At 35.7% G+C, this 17938-nt stretch overlaps 2 protein-coding genes across 4 annotated transcripts in view; both read right to left on the bottom strand.

Moving 5' to 3' along the window:
- Positions 1–940: 940 nt before the first annotated feature.
- Positions 941–17938, bottom strand: part of LOC110116707 (queuine tRNA-ribosyltransferase catalytic subunit 1-like) — a 40051-nt gene continuing 23053 nt past the window's right edge. For 2 of the 3 annotated variants that reach the window (XM_020850399.2, XM_020850400.2), the window contains exon 16: positions 941–1519. In XM_020850399.2, the coding sequence (XP_020706058.1) occupies positions 1418–1519 (102 nt within the window). In that variant the 3' untranslated portion in view covers positions 941–1417. Of the gene's footprint in view, positions 1520–3039; positions 3112–17938 lie in introns of all 3 variants that reach the window. The other variant, XR_003702032.1, reaches the window with a different exon arrangement.
- LOC114580589 (queuine tRNA-ribosyltransferase catalytic subunit 1-like) lies at positions 9092–17932 on the bottom strand. The gene is made up of 8 exons (XM_028698580.1): positions 17670–17932; positions 15995–16045; positions 15397–15453; positions 14244–14364; positions 13777–13843; positions 13602–13643; positions 9251–9333; positions 9092–9146 (listed from the first exon to the last, which is right to left on the bottom strand). The coding sequence occupies exons 1-7, from the start codon at positions 17715–17717 to the stop codon at positions 9327–9329; spliced, it is 393 nt and encodes a 130-aa protein (XP_028554413.1). The 5' UTR covers positions 17718–17932; the 3' UTR covers positions 9092–9146; positions 9251–9326.

Genomic DNA, 17938 nt, shown 5'->3' with positions numbered 1-17938 from the left:
ACAAAGATAAAGAAATTAAAAAAAAAATTATGCGATGGTGAAAATGGACGGAGGAGAATGCACCGATGTAACCCTGCAAGTTGACTGCCCACATCGTGAATTGATTGGTTATTTATTATTTAATCTTATCACGCAAATAGCAAGAAACTACCAATCACATTCATCCAATTAATAAATTATTCATATTTATTATCATTGTGTCACAGAAGTTAAACCTATCCGTATCTCAAATGAGACCAATCAAAATAGGCCGCGCGTATCATGGCTAGATACCTATCGATATCATAGCTCAGTACGAATCGATACCTCAGCTCGATACCGCTGACGTGATTGCTCCTAATTCGCCTCCAAACATAGAGTTATATAGGGCCTCCGAACAAAATAATTTCTCCAATAGACACTTCACAATTTTTCAGAAAAGAATAGTGATCATATCAAACTACGTGCCTTTATTTTGATCAAGGTTGCCATTTCCACCAATTTTCAGACATTCTGCACACAAACACAAATGCTCATAGCATAATGCTATTTTTAAAATTTAAAAAACGAATTGAGACAACTTGTTATTATAACATCAATTAAATAACAATCCTAATTTTATGTAATTATTATTTTCTCATTATTTTTAAAATTTTCTATACTAAAAACTTCTTTATAAAACAAAATAGCCAAATTAGTTTCCTCCCATCAACTTCACAGTCAATTTCATAAAAAAATTACCACCATTACATACAAACCCTAAGATTATCCAACTCTTCAACACTGTCAAAATATTTTTTCAATTGATTAAAAAAAAAAGAGCTAAATAAATCTAACTATTTTAAAAAACCAACCTACAAACGAAATTTTGATGAGAATAGTATGATATATTCACCCCCTTTTACAGGGAAAAAAATTGTTTTGCATGAAAACAGCTGAAAGTAGGATTTTCTGATAAATGTTCTTCAAAAATTAATGTTTTTTTTTCCCTGTTAAATCTGCCACTCATCCTCATCCTCTTAAATTTTCTGTGGTTTTTAGGCCCCTCATGCCACAGTCATATTCGAATAATATTTCTTACATTTTTTAGAATTTCCAAGAAAAATAAACAAAATCGGCAAATTCCTTTCAACAATACTATTTTTACTATTTCTATTATTTTCTCCCTCCTAGCTGGAAAAATTATTGTGTCCGGACTCAGTACCGAGCATACCGAGCGCCCAATGACGTGGCGTTTTTTTATTGAACTCTGGATGCGTTTAGTGTCCGGACACAATAATTACTCCCTGACTGGTGCCTTGATGGAACAAAATTGCAAAGGACAATAGAATTGTAAAAGGATAAAAATTACAAGGACTCGACAATAATCTCCTAAAAATAAATTACTTGTTGTGGGAAAATCCATATAGCTCCAGTTTCTATGGTTGAAATTGTTCAGCTAAGCAAGAGGTGATTGGAATGGAGCACAGCAAGATGAGATATCAATACCAGCAACCTCCATGGCATTGCATACCCACACTGGAACATCGCCTTTCGGAAACTGCAAATCCAAAGGCCAACAAAAATAATACAAACGATCAGAAATATAAATTCAAGCTTTAATAAAAAAAGGAAACAAGCATAAATTTCAACAAGCGTTAGTTGCGCAAGCACTTGAGTAAACTCTCCAGATTTTTGGAAATTGCTTTTGTTATGTAGTTTAAGGCCTTCTGCAATCGAACATCAAGTATGTGGCGTCGTTCGGTCGCTCCAGCCAAACGTCAAATTTTCCGTTGTTTGCTTGTGGTTGAACAGTGCGACGTCAATATTAGTGTCGAACTGTTCACCAGCTAAATGTTTTTTTTTTTAATATAAATATATGATTAAAAATATATAAAATAAAGTATGGGAAATAATATACTATGAAGATTCTTTTTTTGTTATCAAAAAATGGAGTTCAATTGGAGACGAGTTTCTGCATTTTGATGTATTACTGTATTTTGGAGTGAAAATTGAGTTTTTTCAGTTGGAGATGCCCTAAAGACAATGCTGAACCGTTGCCCTACTGGGGGTTTTCCTTTTCTTATCAAGTAGCCTCTCTGCCATTGTAGGATTGTGTTAAGCTTAACGGTCTGCTGATCCTACTCAGATATAATAGGGGTATCCTTCAGCTCAATTGAACTGTCCCAAAGCAACTGGTTTTCAAGCCTTAAAGAGGCAAGAAAACGAGATAACTAAGTAAAGGAGGTGAGCAAATGCGAGAGTGAGGGCGAGAGGAGAGCAAGAATAAGAGAAAGAGTGATGAAGAGAGAGAAAGTGGGAGGTCGATCGAGCTAAGGTGAACAGGAGGTCGTGTAGGTGAAGAAGCCACAAGCCGGTCTCGCAACAAATCATACTCAAAAGTTTTATCTTGTGTGAAAAGGAGACCCGAGAAGACTTTGACATCAAGCAAGATCGATTTGGGAAGGAGGAAGAAATTCCTAGGTCTTTGCTTTCTACTTTTTCTTTTAAAAGGTAAACCTCAACCTTCTGATTTCAGTTCATATTTGAAATATAAGAAAGATTTGATAGAAATGTATGGTAAGTTTTTCAAGAGAAGAAATGTATAATCTGTTGAAGGATCAAGGAACCCACAGGTCAATCGATCATGCTAGAGATCTTCAAGCATACGGATGAAAAGTCCTAATCATTGGATCGATCATCTCATAACCCTTAGATTATAATTCTTGTGTCTCCACTTCCTATTCTAGCTGTCGACCCATTTTGGGACTTTTTTTCTCATTTTGTAAATAACTTCGATTTATTTCCATTGTAGACCATTTAAAAAAGTGTATAAATACTTCCACACTTTGTAAGGAATCAAATAATAAAATTCAAAATAACTTTTCTACTCTTCTACAAAGTTAGGTTTTTGCTTTCTCCACTCTGTTTCTTTTTTTTCTTTCTTCTTGTCGAGATCATTTCTTCTCTGATTTCTTGGACTTCCCTTCCAAGGACTCAAACATTATGAACAGTGAAAGTCAAATTAAAAGAGAGCTCTCGAGGCTACAAGCTTCATATTGCTTAAATAGGTGAAATTACCTGAAATGGTCCCAAATCGTGAAGACATCTGTGATTGAATGGATAAAGATCCATCATTTTCTAGATCCTTCACTGGAGTCAAAATACCCAAAAGTTATACTTTAGGATAAAGAAGATTCATGATCATGACATGGTTGTACAACATCATGTTACCGGAAATCAGTGGATAATATATGATCTTCTCCACCACAAAAGTTAGGGGTGTTGTCAAGCAAACATACTCAAACATAAATGATGTTACCCACATCTATAAGATCAAAACCGAAAATTGAACAATCAAGCAAGGTAATCTTAATGAGATCGTCAGATTACATGGTTTACCAAAGATCATTGTATCTTATAGAGATATCAAATTCACGAGTTCCTTTTAGAAGACTCTCTGTATGAAAATGGACACCAAATTATAATTTTCCATAGACTTTCATCCTCGACGGATGGTCAAACTGAAGTGGTCAATAGGAGTTTAGGAAACTTGCTGAGGTCCTTAGTAGGTGAGCACGTTAAAGACTGGGATTCCAAACTCCCCACGGCTGAATTTGCTAATAACAATTCTGTGAACCGCACCACTGGTCTGAGTCCTGCTAAAATTGTATATGGGTACAAGCTTAGACAGCCTTTAGATCTCATACCCATGTGTCATAAGTATAGGATTTCTGGATTTGCATCTTCATTTGCATGAATTGCATAAAGAAATTGCACGCCATATTGAGAGCAATGCAAATTATAAACTTTACGTCGATCTTAAATAAAGATTCAAGAAATTCAAAGTTGGTGAGTCGGTGATGATCCGAATTTGTCCAGAAGATTTTCCGAAAGGGGCCGTTAAGAAATTACATGCTAAAAACACAGGGTTATTTAAAATAATCAAGAAAATCAATGACAATGCATATGTGGTGGATCTACCTACATATTTCAATATTAATCCCTCTTTTAACATTGAAGATTTAGTATCATATGAGGGTCCAAAGTTTAATCCACCTAATCCACTACAAATTGAGCTTTGTGTGACCCAACCCTGTGAGAACCCAAGCCTTCCTCCACTTCCAAATATTTTCAAAACACTTATTGCAGAGAAAATTGACAAGATTTTAAACGATGACATCATTTCCATGAAAGAGGATGGACGAAGAAGATATTTAGTAAGGTGGAGAGGTAAGCCAGAGACAAATAACACTTGGTTAGAGCGTGAGGCGCTTCAACGGATTGATCAAGAAGCACTAGAGATCTATGAGAGCACCCGGGACGCATAATCAACGGAATAGAGCTCTTTTCCACCCCCGATAGAATGATGAGGACATCCGACCGTGGAAAGTTAATTAGAGAAGGGGCCGAAGATCTACAACTATGATTGGACCACTTTATTTATGAGCTTCTATGTGTATTTGATTTATTTATGTATCTTTTTCCGTTTGTACCCTCACTTGAGGGAGTAGGCTTATGTGACCCCAAGGGGCACTTTTGTCATTAGACATGTCATTGTATTTTGGTCATTTATAGACCCCTCCCCCTCTTTGGAGAGGATGATGATTATTATGAATGAAAAATTTCTACACCTTGTTTCTTGTAGAGTTGTGAGAATTTGAAGTCCCTAGGTGAGGGAAAGACATCACCCGTTAACCGCAAGAAGCGTCCGGGCTTGCAGTCAATCTCCTTTGCAAACTTCCCTTCCCTCCTTTCCTCTTAACCGCCGGCCTCCCTCACCCCCTATGCTTGGCCGACCCCCACCAAACCACCGACTCCTTTCCTCCTAGCCGTCGACCTCCCTCTCCCTCTACGCTTGGCCAACCCCCACCAAACCACCGACCCCTCCTTTCCTCCTAGCCGCCGATCTCCCTCTCCTCCTACGCTTGGCCGACCCCACCAAACCGCCGGCTCCACCTCCCCTCCTAGCCGTCGGCCACCACTCCTTCCCTTGACTCTCAAAATTTCAAACCAAGCATTCAATACTTTCCAAAGTTGGCTCATTATAAATTTGGAAAGTCAATAATTTCATATTCAAGTAAATTGAAATTTGAAATTTCTTTCCAAAATGAGAAGAGATATGTTATGAAGGTTTCCCCCAATCATGCTAACATTAATTTGAAAAAAGGTTGCCTAAATTTCCTATACCCCAATTACTGTCCTAAATTTAGCAACCTCTTTAAACCCTCTCATTAATTCCCTCTCCCTGGCCTTGCCGCCCCCACCCCTCTCTCCTCTAATTATTAATTTCCCACTAATGCTCCCCAATCAATTCCCCTCCCATTTGGGCGTGCCGCCCCCTCCTTACCCCTAATTTATGGTCATTCAAATTCAAATCTCCCCCAATCTTTCCTCCACTTAAAGTGGCCACTAATTCCTATTAAACCCCAATTGATTCTTGTCTTAATTTGGATGCCACCTAGACAAGAAATCAATTCCAAAATTTTGTTAATTGCTGGAATTAAATTCAGAGTTTACTATTTGCTGCCCTTCCATACTCATCACCCCAAGTAAGGAATTAAACACCTCTCTAGGGCCAGCCATAAGCACCCCCATCCGCCTCTCTACACTTCTTCTCCTTCGCTTGATGTTTTCACCTAAGGAAAAATAAATCCTCCTCCCTTGGCCGGCCACATCCCAACCGTTCCAGCACTTTAATCCCTTGTCGACTACAAGGTGTGTTGGCTTCAAAGCGCATGCAAGGACGATCAACGGCCAGATCCTGGAGAATGATGGAGCAAAGTCCAGAAGCTTGAGAATTGTGAACTCTTCTCCTAAACCTTTTATCATTAACTCCTCGATTGTGGCATCATTGAAATTATGAAGGCTTCTACGCTTAGCCCTTATTATGAGCGTGTGTGAGTGGATGCTTATAGTGACTAATCTAATTGCTAATCGAGGGATTTTCTTTGAAAGCTCCACATTAGCAGGGCCTGATTTAAATTGATTATTTTATGCTCCTAATTTTATCATCTAACTGATTGCCTGAGTTTAATCATTATCTTGTTGGTTTCAATCTTTTGCTTAATATGTGGGAAGTTGATTAATTGTTATTGTTCTTATCATGAGGTTGTAATTTCAAATTTAATAACATCACATGTGCATGTAGTCCTACATCACACTGCCTCTATTGTTGCCTCCATTTTGTGCACTCCAAAGCTTGGAGATGTGGGTTGTAGCTCAATTCTTCTCTTTCTCCTCCTTCATCGACTCACTAGAAAATAAGATGGCTTCTCTACCTTCGCAGCCAGCAACTCAATTGTTGCGTTCTCTCCACCACCTCAAAAACTCTTCTTTAATAATTCCATTAAAAAAGACAGGCCTGCTCTCTCCTCCAATTGCATTGCTTCCTCATCACCATACTACAACACCATCACACCACAGCACCACAACATTTCCGATAGATCTCCTTCTCCGCCTTGGTTTACCCAGCAAAATAAACCGGAGCAAACAAATAAGTTGAGATCGAACTTTGCAAAAGAGCTCAAGTCTAGTCCTAGCCCAAGCTTAAACGGCTAAATCTAGCTAGTCACCATAACATAAGCTTTACTCAACTATATTACACCCCTATATAAAACCTGATGTAGGCAAGAGGGGGTCAAAATAAGTTGAGTTAAAATTTTTGTAAGTTTGTAGAGATAAAGAAACTCAAAAAAATTACAACCGAACTTGTTTTGACCTCCCCCTTTGCCTACATCAAAACCTAAGCTAAATGGAAGAAATGCTTATGGTGCAAAAAGGGTGAGCCCCCTAAAAACATTCACAAAGCACAGCTACTATGTTGGTTACTTATGGAAAAAAGTACATCATATATATGGTAAAAATCATTCACTACTTGAATGACTTGCGAAGCTTATATGTAACTGGTAATTAAGAACAAATGTTCTTTCAATTTCATGGTGGGGGAAGATCAAAAGAAGTAGCAGCAATCGTTTTCTTAAGTAGATACCCAATCAGACAATTTTCAAAGGAAAAAAAAATTGTGATCTACAAAAACTGCATGAAAAAATATTTACAAAACTTAGCACAAATACTCCAGTATGCCTGGGGAATTGTCAAAAAAGAACATTTAAGGCGCTAACCAGCATCTTAGATTTTACACAAACACTTGTAACTAGATAAAGTATAAGGGTAAGGTCATAATCATTGCAAGTGGGAGACTAAGACAAACCTGTGTACGTAGAAATCCTTGCACAAACCTATAAAAAGATCACACACCAAATAAAAAACCGGCCTACAAATTTAAGTAAGAGAAAGCACCCGTAAAAGCCTTTAATTCAAATAAAAAGACGTTCACTTCACATACTCTGGGAATCGGCCCTCTATTATTGATGTGTGAAGATCCTGGCTTAACTGCCAACAAGAATAATTTATCAGACTAGAACAAAAAGTACACAGAAATAAATTGTGTCAAAATTCAAAAACGAAGAACAAATATTTTAAGACGGTTAGTTTCTTAAGTGAGAAAATGTTAAACATGAGCCAAACAACATGGCAATTTAGCAATGTGAACACGTCAGATGGATCAAACTGGTGCTAAATAGAATTAGCAAATGTAAGCCCAAATTGTCCTAATGACTTTTGTCAGGCTTTCGTATAAAAAAAAATTAACATTTTCTCACATGAACGGAAATCCCATAAGAAAAACCCCTTGCCTGAGCTTTTTCCTAAATGTTGCATTTGATACTCAACTAGGTGAACAAAAAAATTGATAGAACACCTTCCAAATATATTTTCTTTTCCCGCTTTAAAGAAACCAGGCAGAGCAGTACGCTTGGGCTGGAGGGAAAAAATATGCTTACCCTCATCATATATGAAAGATTGTGATATGATAGAAGTTGAGAACCCATGGCATTTTTGGTAACAAGATAATGAATGTAAGCTCTTGTATAGTTCTTACATACCTGCAAAGAAGTATGTCAAATAAAAAAATCAAATGAACATAATTCATCTTGGTCTGTTCATCTGTTGGTTGGGAGCTTAGGCTACCAACTAAAAGGTCTTAAATTCGAGTCTTGTGTATGCGATGTGTGTTTGAGTCTGCCTTAATTGACCTAAATATCTCAAAAAAAAAAAAAAATCAAATGACAATGATAGACATGATCTATTGTTAATAAGGCTCACCATACATATACATGTCGAATCAATAGGGCGTACATCACTGGCCATTGCCATGTGCGTCAACTTCAATACACCCTTAATAAGAAGCAAGGAAACCGTTAATAATAAGAACAATTTAATTTCCCTAACAGGATGAAGAACTGGAAATATCCTAAGGTGAGGATGCATAAGAAACTAAGTCATTGCAAACCATGAAGCTTATGAACTAGGAACGGAAACAATAACATATTCGAAACTTTGCAAAGTTATAAGCTTCTCTTTCATTATTAAAACATTGTAAAATCAAAATAGTTGGAGACCTCGGGAAGGATCAAAATTTCAAAATAATTGTATCAACATTACTGACCTAAATGGATCATTTAGGTAAAATACAAAGTAATTACATAACGGCATCAATCATTTTTTATGCCAGGTTGCATTTGCCACATCTTCAGCCAAGCCATCGTAAAAGGGGATCAATTGCCTCGAAAAAGGGTTAAATTTTCCAATAATTGTGCTCGCATTAATGATTTTAATTGACAACCAAAGGCTGATACAGGTGAACAGCTGAATTATATTTATTCTATTAATTTATTTGTATTAGTAAAAGTATATTATTCACTTTCGTTTTCATTTGAAAAGCAACAAGTCACTCATTATCATTGCAGCAACCTATCAACCTCAAGTGTTCTTAGATAATTTGCTAACTTCAAATCACTTTTTTCTTTACATCTTGGAAGATCTACTTTTCTGCAATGTTGTTAATTATTCCAAAAAAAAAAATTAATCACAAAGCGCCATAAACATCAGGATAACTTAACGTTTCACATACATAAATGCTAAAACAAATTTTGTATACCTCAATGATGAATTAAAACGTTAGTTCTTCACAATGTGATTGAAAGTGGAAAATATAGCTCAATGGATGAATTCACCTCAGGTATGAGTGCCGTGCCAAAGCGAGCAGTACGTGTAGGATAAACACAGTCATACATATCTGCACCTAGCGCGCTGCAAACTACAATATCTAGCGGATAACCAACACCCTGCAAAATAGAGCAGACTGAATCTTGAAAGAGAAAATCTTCAAGGGGGGCATGAACATGCTTGTTCACTTATTAAATTATTTTCACGTAATAAGAATACACACCATCACATAGCGGGGCTTATCCTCTGGTAGGGCAGCAGTGCACTGTGCTACAACGCGCCAAAAAGAGTCTTTATCTTCACCTCCTGCAAGACCGCCAATAGCATAGCTGTCAAGAAACCAATCAATAATATGAGCTCTTTCATCATGTGTATATTATGCCTCAGCTGTTCCCAATGAGTTCAATGATTATAATGCAAACGTTATATTTTACCATTGTTTTATGAGCACAATAACGAAAACGTGAAGATTTTGTACCCTTAGTACGGGTGCACTTAAAAAAAGCAAATCAAAAGGTTACAAAGGCTCCACTTGATCTCATGTGGGATGTTTACTTTCAATTATAAATATTGAGTGTGCACTTAAAAAAGTAAATCAAAAGATTACAAAGGCTCCACTTGATCTCATGTGAGATGCTTACTTTCAATTATAAGTATTGAGTCTTATTTGTGACAAAATAATCATGTTTGGTCAACTGTTCTTATATCATTGCTTAGTATTTATCATTTTCTCCATTAGTATTTATCATTTTCTCATTAGGAATGGCAAAAAATTTCCCATTATTTTTATTTTACTAGAATTAAAAAAAATCAAAATTTATAATTATTATAATAATAAATAGGCTTTATGCTGTAAATCAGAAAGTTGATAGCGAAATAAAAATAAGACTTTATTTTGTCATCTCCTCTAGCAATTGCCTCCCCCTTCTCCTAATCGAAGGGTTTATCATGCTTTCTTTTTGTTTATCTTTTGTCTCCTTGTTTATTTAAGGGATTCTTCGATCTATTAATCTCCATGGTTCTCCCTCTCAGCAGTCTCTAGTTTCAAAAGTCTCCTACAATCCCCACTTTCATTGCCCCGCTCATAATCATCACTTCAAATAGAATGGCTCAACATCAATTGCGATGGAAGTTATCTTAGTTAGCAAACAGAATAATCCTGTGTGAATTAACATACAGTTACATGCATGCATAACAATGTCTAAACGACTGTTTGTTCACCAAAAAAAAAGTATGATAAAGTTTAAGCATGTTCAAGTTAAACAAAATATTATAATCATGTAACCTTGTCCTCAAGTATGTTTAGTCATAGAGCTTCTAAACAAAAAAGAATCATTTTATACAAAGTCAAGGATGCATTTCCATCAATATTTCAATAAAAGGTATTAACATTATTATATTAATGTGAAACGTAAATGCCATGTACTTGCCTAGGTGGCAAGATTAATTAAATCCCAAATCAATTTGGGGAGGGAATGGAAATCTGAAATTAAATTTCAGATTAAGTGGAATTGGCGGGATGAATTTGAATTTAAATTCAAATTTAATGAGGAGAATTAAATTGGATGAGAGGGAATTGTGGGAGGTAATTATGGAGGCTTAATGAGGGGGCTATTAATGAGATAGGAGAGAGATTATGCCCAATGAGGGGGCCGACCACATAGAGAGAGGGAGGAGATTATTTGTCATAGGTAGAGTGAGGCCCACATTACTAATCAAAGATTCAATAAAATCTGAATTAAAATTCATATTTTGAAAGAAAGGAAAATTTCCAATAATGAGGCTATCAATTAGAATTAATTGGAATTTCAAATTCAAATTCACATCCAATTAATATGAAAGCCTTAAATCAAGGAACTATTTTAGGAAAGTCTTCAATGCCTCTTGGAAACAAATTTGAATTTCAAATTTGAAATTCCCAAGAGGGAGGCCGGTGGCTTGGTCGTCCCAAGGAGTTCGGCGGAGCCGCTGGTGGTGGGATTGGCCTGGGATGGCCGGCGGTGGACTTATGGGGACCGGTGGAGGGGATTTGGAAGGAAGAGAGTTTGGTTAGGTAGAGAAGAAATAAATTGGGTTTATGAAAAAGAAAATCCGGAGCTACACACCTCGAGCAACACAGCCAATAGAACTCACAAAGAGATCTACAAGCGCCACTTCCTCAAGAACTCACAAAGAGATCTTGGGAATCTCGGAACTCACAAAGAGATCCTTCCACTTCCTCAAGAAGTCACAAAGAGATCTTGGGAATCTCGGAACTCACAAAGAGATCCTTCCACTTCCTCAAGAAGTCACAAAGAGATCTTGGGAATCTCGGAACTCACAAAGAGATCCTGCTCCTCTCATGAACTCACTAAGAGATCAAACAAGTAGAATAAAATTTCATTAACAATTCATCCTCCCATTACATAAGAAAGGACCTCTATATATAGGCCTAAGAAACTAAAACAAGACACATATGCCCCTAAGGCTTGTATAGGACGACCCTCTTAAGTGAGGGTAAAAACGGAAAATTCATAATAAAAATTTAAAAATTACAAATAAAATATAAGATAATGTGGGACGATGATAGCCGTTGATCTTCAGCTCCTCGGATAGCCATGGACGGTTGGATGTCCGCATCATATATTGAGAAGGTATTAACAATGTTATATTTGTAAAAAGAGACTAAAAGTAATATGGTAAAGAATGCAATTTTTGTTTTTCAAAGGTGATGAAATAAAGAATGATCCAAGAATGCCAAAAAGATGACAATGGACACTACAATGTCGCAAGTGTGCCCGTAATATCATCTAGCCTTAACTTAGAAATATGTAAGCACAAAAGTGAAAAATTCATAAAAAATGGTAAAAAAAAAGTTGAAAATCTAAAGAGTTGTTCGGTTGCCAGTATTTAGAATCCAGATGTCATCTAAATGCAATGTATAATAAATTCAACATATTTAAAATAGTTTTTTGTGTTTGATAGTTTGTAAAATAATTTCAAGCTATTCTTCTTTGTGTTTGGGTAACTTCAAAGTAAATCAATGTTTTAATTTTTTTTTTTCTATTAAGGTAGGGGGGAGTGTGTGAGTCAATCGAGGTTGGGATCGTCGAAAGCAGAGGCAGGAGTTGTTGCATGTGAAGAAAAATGTAAGGGCGAGGGCGTCACAAACAAGGCGTCACAAACAAGGTCTTCAAATACACAGTCATCGCAGGCATGGTCAATGTAGGCACGGTCACATAGCTATGATGCACCAACACTTCTCTTCAAAGAGGCGTGCAGTGTTTCCAACATGTATCTGACATGACACGCATTTGACACACCTCCAACACGTGTATTTCTACACCCACAACTTGACAGCTCATCTTTATTCGACGTCATCTTAACATCGACGACCAACGCCCTTTCAACATCAACGACCTCTCAACATCAACAATAGATGCTATCTCGACATTGATGCCCAATACTTACCACATAACATCAATGCCCGACTCTCGACAGCATTTTCATGTCCTTTCTCGATGCCTGATACACAACATTGACGTCAAACTCTGGACATCCTAATATTAATCATTTTAAGCACAAATTCTAGTTAAATGGCTTATAATTTCTAAATTATTTTTAATATTATACTTACTCAATGTTATACACTTTTTAAAATATAACAATTAAAATATCGTGTCCAACCCTTATTCGTATCCTATATTTTTAATAGTTGATGTGTCCCGTGTTCGTGTTTGTGCATCATAGTCTCATAGCGATGGTGAAGGTCATCACAGGCATGGTCATCGTCACTTAGAGGAGGTCGAGGTCATCATAGCAGAGGTTGCAAGCAAAGCTTCATGAAATGTGATGTACTCGAATTGGAGAATTTGTAATTCACCAAAAATAAACTATGGGGTGATTTCAAATTCTTCACAAACAAAGGGTTTGCTTTACTCTCAAACAAACAGTCAAAGACTCAAAATCCCTACATTTGATGCAATACACTCAAAACCCTCCAACTAAACAACCCTTAAGAGAGTTGTTGGAATAGTTACTGACAATTATCAGAAATTGTATCATCATTAATTGTATGTGAGTATTCAGAAGTCAAAATAGACTCAAACAAATATATTAACGCTTCATTTGGGACGGCTTTCTTACTGCTTTTTAAAACAGTTTTCTAGTACAAACATCAAAAATTTTGTACTAAAAAACTGCTCTAAGAAGCAGTACGAAAGTAATCCCAAACGAAGCCTAAGTGTAAAAAAGTGATAAAAGCTATAAATCAGATGCTATGCAATTGAACAAATTCTACCATAGCAACTTTTATACAAGACCCATCACAGATTCTGGATCTAAAGCAAAAGTCATTGCGTATGTGACCATAGTATATAATGCAACTCCACGGCAAGTAAACAAGAACTTGAAAAATATAATTTACTTCAACTAGAAAGGTACATATTTGGCCCATCTAGATAACATTAAAGACTTTCACCATTTTGTGTAAAATTGTACATCAAGATATTGGCAATTCCAGTAAAGCCATTGAAAAAAGATCAACACTATAAGAAGTCTGAAAAGAGTACAATGACAACGTAAGTATATCATACCCGGGTAAATTGCGACTAACCAGGCCCTTCACGCATATATCTCTGGAAAGTTCAGTTTATTAGTACAAGTGAAACAACTAACATGAAGTCCTGAAATCTCTTTATGAATTTCCCAACAGTTGCAGCATGTTAATTTATTCAATCACGGTTAAAACCTGAGAAAATTAAAATTTACCTGAGAGTCGGATCAAGTCCTCCCTGTACAATACCGAATAGGTTTTGCACTTCAGGTCTTTTATGAGCTGCAGTTAGTATATGCAAATGGTCCAAAAGCACAAAAAGATCATCAATAAAACACTATCTAGATAGAATGTCATAGCACTGCATCTCATTTCACCTACATAGATTTAAGCTTCATTTGGGACAGCTTTCGTACGACTTCCTAAAATGACTTTCTAGTATAAAATTTTCTAATTCAAGAAATTTTTGTACTAGAAAGATATTTTAAAAAGTAATAAAAAAGCTGTCCCAAACGAAACCTTAATGGTCCATACGTAACAAGTATGCAAAAAAAAAAAAACAGCTCAAAAAATGAAAACATCAACTTTTCATCCCATCGTTAACCTTTAATTGAATTAAAATCAATAACAGCAAAAAAATAAAAACAGATTTCTAACAAAAAAATGTTGGAGGTGATCATACCGGCTATGCATCTGTCAATCCAACGAAGAGTTCGATACATAGCTTCCTCGATTCTAGGGCCAGTAATTGTGGTCTTTACAACATCATCAAGAGCCATGATGATATCAGCTCCTATTTTGTTCTACAATGAAAACTAACATCGAAATAAAATACAACCAATAGAAAGGTTTGGAAAACAAAAAAAAGAGGACGCTACCTATAATATCTGTATATTTTGCTATCTTTATATTTTGACTTGCTGAGAGAGAACCATTGGTCCGAGCAATGGGGCAATGATATTTAGTGAAATTTAAATTAAAAAAAAAAAGGAAATGTATTCATATTGCTGATTAGCAGCATCAATTTCATAAAAGAGAGAGTTTTAAGGAAATGGAAGCTTCATCATAGGATTCATATCATTAAGCCCTATCCTACCATTTGGAGCCCCGTTTATAATCAATATTTTTCATTTGTTCTTGCTAAGTTGTAACAGAGGAGTTAAACTTATTCTTCTCAAATCATCATGCACAACTTCAAGACATGTGACCTTGAGTTTACCAATTTCCATTCTAATCCGCAAATACTTTATTTTATGTATTGTCTGATAAGCAAATTTTTTGCCCTTCATGGTGCATGTCTTACTCAAATCAACCAATTATTTGTTATTTAATGAATTTTTATAATAATATAAACTTTTTAAAATTAATTTACATTGTGTGGCATGTTTAAAAGTTGCGCATCATACCCTACATTATGCATTATGGCTCCATGCGAAACTTTGCACCATAATGAGCCATTCACCATTGACAAAGTATGGGAGTAACTAATCATATAAGCTTCCAACTATCAAAAACCTCAAACTAGATTATAAGTCCTCATAAAATGAAGGCGAAACCTCTATGTAGTGTCTTATCTGCAACATAATCTGCCTTCTAAAAATTTGACCATAAGATATAAAAACTCTCTCAATAGTGATGGGGTGCAAATTTTAGAACTCATAGTTGGTAAATTAGCAACTAATTCAATATTGACAAAATACAAGCAACTTCCAGATGATGTTGTTAGAACCAAAAGTACTTTAAAAAAAAAAACATAATGGTAATGTGCGCAATGAAATACATTTTTTACCATGAAATCCAATTTTTAAGCAACTAAAGCGTCATAAAGTGTTTACCTGGATGCGGATTGATTCTTCCGGAGTTAATAACATAGGTTTACCATCAGCAGGAGACTGGTAAAATAAGCATAGAACACTAAGAGTTATGAAGGAACGCCAATGTCAACAGAAGATGAAAAGTTTTGCCTCTTAATTAAAAAGGAATAGGAAAGTGAACTGGAAACATTAGGCGTCAACATAAACATGCATATCATCTTATTGCTCCATACAAAACAATGACGTAGCAGGAGGAACAGGTTTTCAAACCAGTTAAAAATAGGTTGTAAAAGCAATAATAATTATAGTTTTAAGGGTTAGTCTACTTCTTGAAACAACTTTTGATAACCTCCAAAAGCATTCATGTAGTATGCATAAAAAATCACCAATTACTTGCTAAATATTATGAAAATAAAGAGTCAATAAGGCTAATCAGTTTAGTATTTGCACATTTAACTTGATAATGAAACCATAGAAAATGATTTGACAAAGATCTTGAGGTGGCCTAGGGATAAAGCAGGAGCTTAGCACACAACTTCAGCTTTTACATTCTAAAATCTATATGAAGGATTCCTTCAGGAAGATCTCATGACAGGTAAAGAAAGAGAGGTAAGAGTACCTGAAACGTTACTCCCTCTTCAGTAATATCAGCCAAATGCAGCAGGGAAACCTACAAAAAGAAAAAAAAAAAGCAATATCATGTCGTGGGTCTCAACAACAGCCAATCTTAGCACAAACACCAACAGTTGGAAAAAACTTTTGCAGCAGGAATGTGTAAGAACTGGTAGCATGTAACTTTCTGCTAAACTCGTGGGCATTCTATTTCTTGCTTCAGAAGGAACCTGTGATAAGCATCGAGGGTGCACCAAGGGTGAATAAACATGAAAGATAAAATGATCAAATAAGTACAACATAGGTTGTAAGTTATAACCAAGACTAATAGCCCATAACAAACTATTTACAAAATCTTTAACTTTGGAGCTTAGATTTTTTTCATTTTGTATTAACTATCATCAAAATGAAATTTTCTATTATTACGAATGATTTCACGTTTGTTTTTTGTGTTTTCACGAAACAAAAAACCGTTCATAATTACTTACAAGACATATATTTGAAATATTTGCACATAGGCCCATCATTTTTTCAGAAATTAGATCATCGCTATTTCCCCTGGTAGCCAATTAGATTCATTTAACCATTAGTGAATTTTGTTGCATTTTTTTTCCTGAAATGCGGACTTAAATATTGTTTATTCTCCATTGAAATTTCAGCCCTCATTTGCTAATCCTTAAAAACCTCACCAACATCCCTAGCACCTTCTCCCTTCACTATAACAGGCAGCACAACAAGTGAGGAATGAAAAAATCTTATGAGGAAACTGGTATAATGTTGTCCTAAATGAAAAAAATTGATGACAAACTAAAAAACTTACAAGAAAAAACGTAAAAGAACCAACATGCAAACCACGTCAAAAACAAGGAACCAACTTTGGGGATCTCAAAAAAAAAAAAAAAAGGCAGGCTAGCAGCAACGAGGAAAAAAGAGAAACGTATATTATGCATTAAACACCATTGAACCCAAAAAAAAAAAAACTACTAGGAAGAACCGCTTCTCCAAACAAGATCAAAAAGCACCAAAAGGTAGTATAATAGACATAAAAATAATTTTTCAGACCAGTATAATCTTTCAGAGGCCAATTAAACTACCACTATCAATAGATGTTATAAATGGGTAAGAATTCCACATTCAAACTTTTTTGTTCTTTATCCACAAACGCTTCATTCATGACTCCTTCAACAATACCAAGGTATTAATAAAGACGCATTCTTTAGCATTTTGGGTAAAGTTAATTGAATATTTTACTTCTTCAATCGCACCATAATCCTCTAATTCATTTTCAATCATAAAAGGTCATTAACATATAAAAAAGAGCCTAATTCAGTGCATGAAACTCCCCTAATACAGGCTTTATGGAGGGATTGATGTACAAAGCCTTGCCCCATTGTTTGCAAAGAGGTCGAATCCATAGTTCAGGACCTCCATATCACAGTAGAGATAAACCAGTACTCTTAAGTCTATCTATGCCATAACCCAAGATCCTTCCCATCATTTAATATTTGTTCTAAATCCTCTACATAAAAGCACAACATGCCAGTTGCGACATTAAATGGCATGACCAATATGATAACTTAGGATGCAAGGACAAGAAAATGTAAACAAGAAGAGCACTAACAGCTGGAGGAAATATTGCACGCCAAGGTGAATTAAAAGAATATGAAGGAGAAAACAACAACCATTTGAAAACCACCAGAATCAGTAAGTAATGCTCTTTTCCAGTTCATAAATTTGTGAAGACCGCCGATATCATCTATCAATTCAGCACCAGGATGAAGAGCCAAATGGTATGTGTTCCCCAAAATGATCTGACAACCAATTTCCTCCAGCTGGTTGTTAGTTAGACCCTTTATAGAACCTAATAGAGCATTATCAATGAAGTTAATTCCAGTGAATTATAAAACACATAAGAGGAAATTGATCAACCCAAATTGAAACACAAAACAAG

This window comes from Dendrobium catenatum, unplaced genomic scaffold, assembly GCF_001605985.2.
Source record: "Dendrobium catenatum unplaced genomic scaffold, ASM160598v2 fragScaff_scaffold_1116, whole genome shotgun sequence".
NCBI lineage: Eukaryota > Viridiplantae > Streptophyta > Magnoliopsida > Asparagales > Orchidaceae > Dendrobium > Dendrobium catenatum.
The sequence above is the reverse complement of the archived record's forward strand: the minus strand, read 5'-3'. Positions and strand labels throughout refer to the sequence as shown.

Excerpts from the sequence above, each read along its gene's own strand:
- LOC114580589 (XM_028698580.1), bottom strand. The coding sequence starts at position 17,717 with ATGAACTGGAAAAGAGCATTACTTACTGATTCTGGTGGTTTTCAAATG. Across the intron at positions 15,454-15,994 it reads AAGAGGGAGTAACGTTTCAG|TCTCCTGCTGATGGTAAACC; the intron begins GTACTCTTACCT and ends TTATTTTACCAG. Across the intron at positions 13,844-14,243 it reads GATTGACAGATGCATAGCCG|CTCATAAAAGACCTGAAGTG; the intron begins GTATGATCACCT and ends TACTAACTGCAG.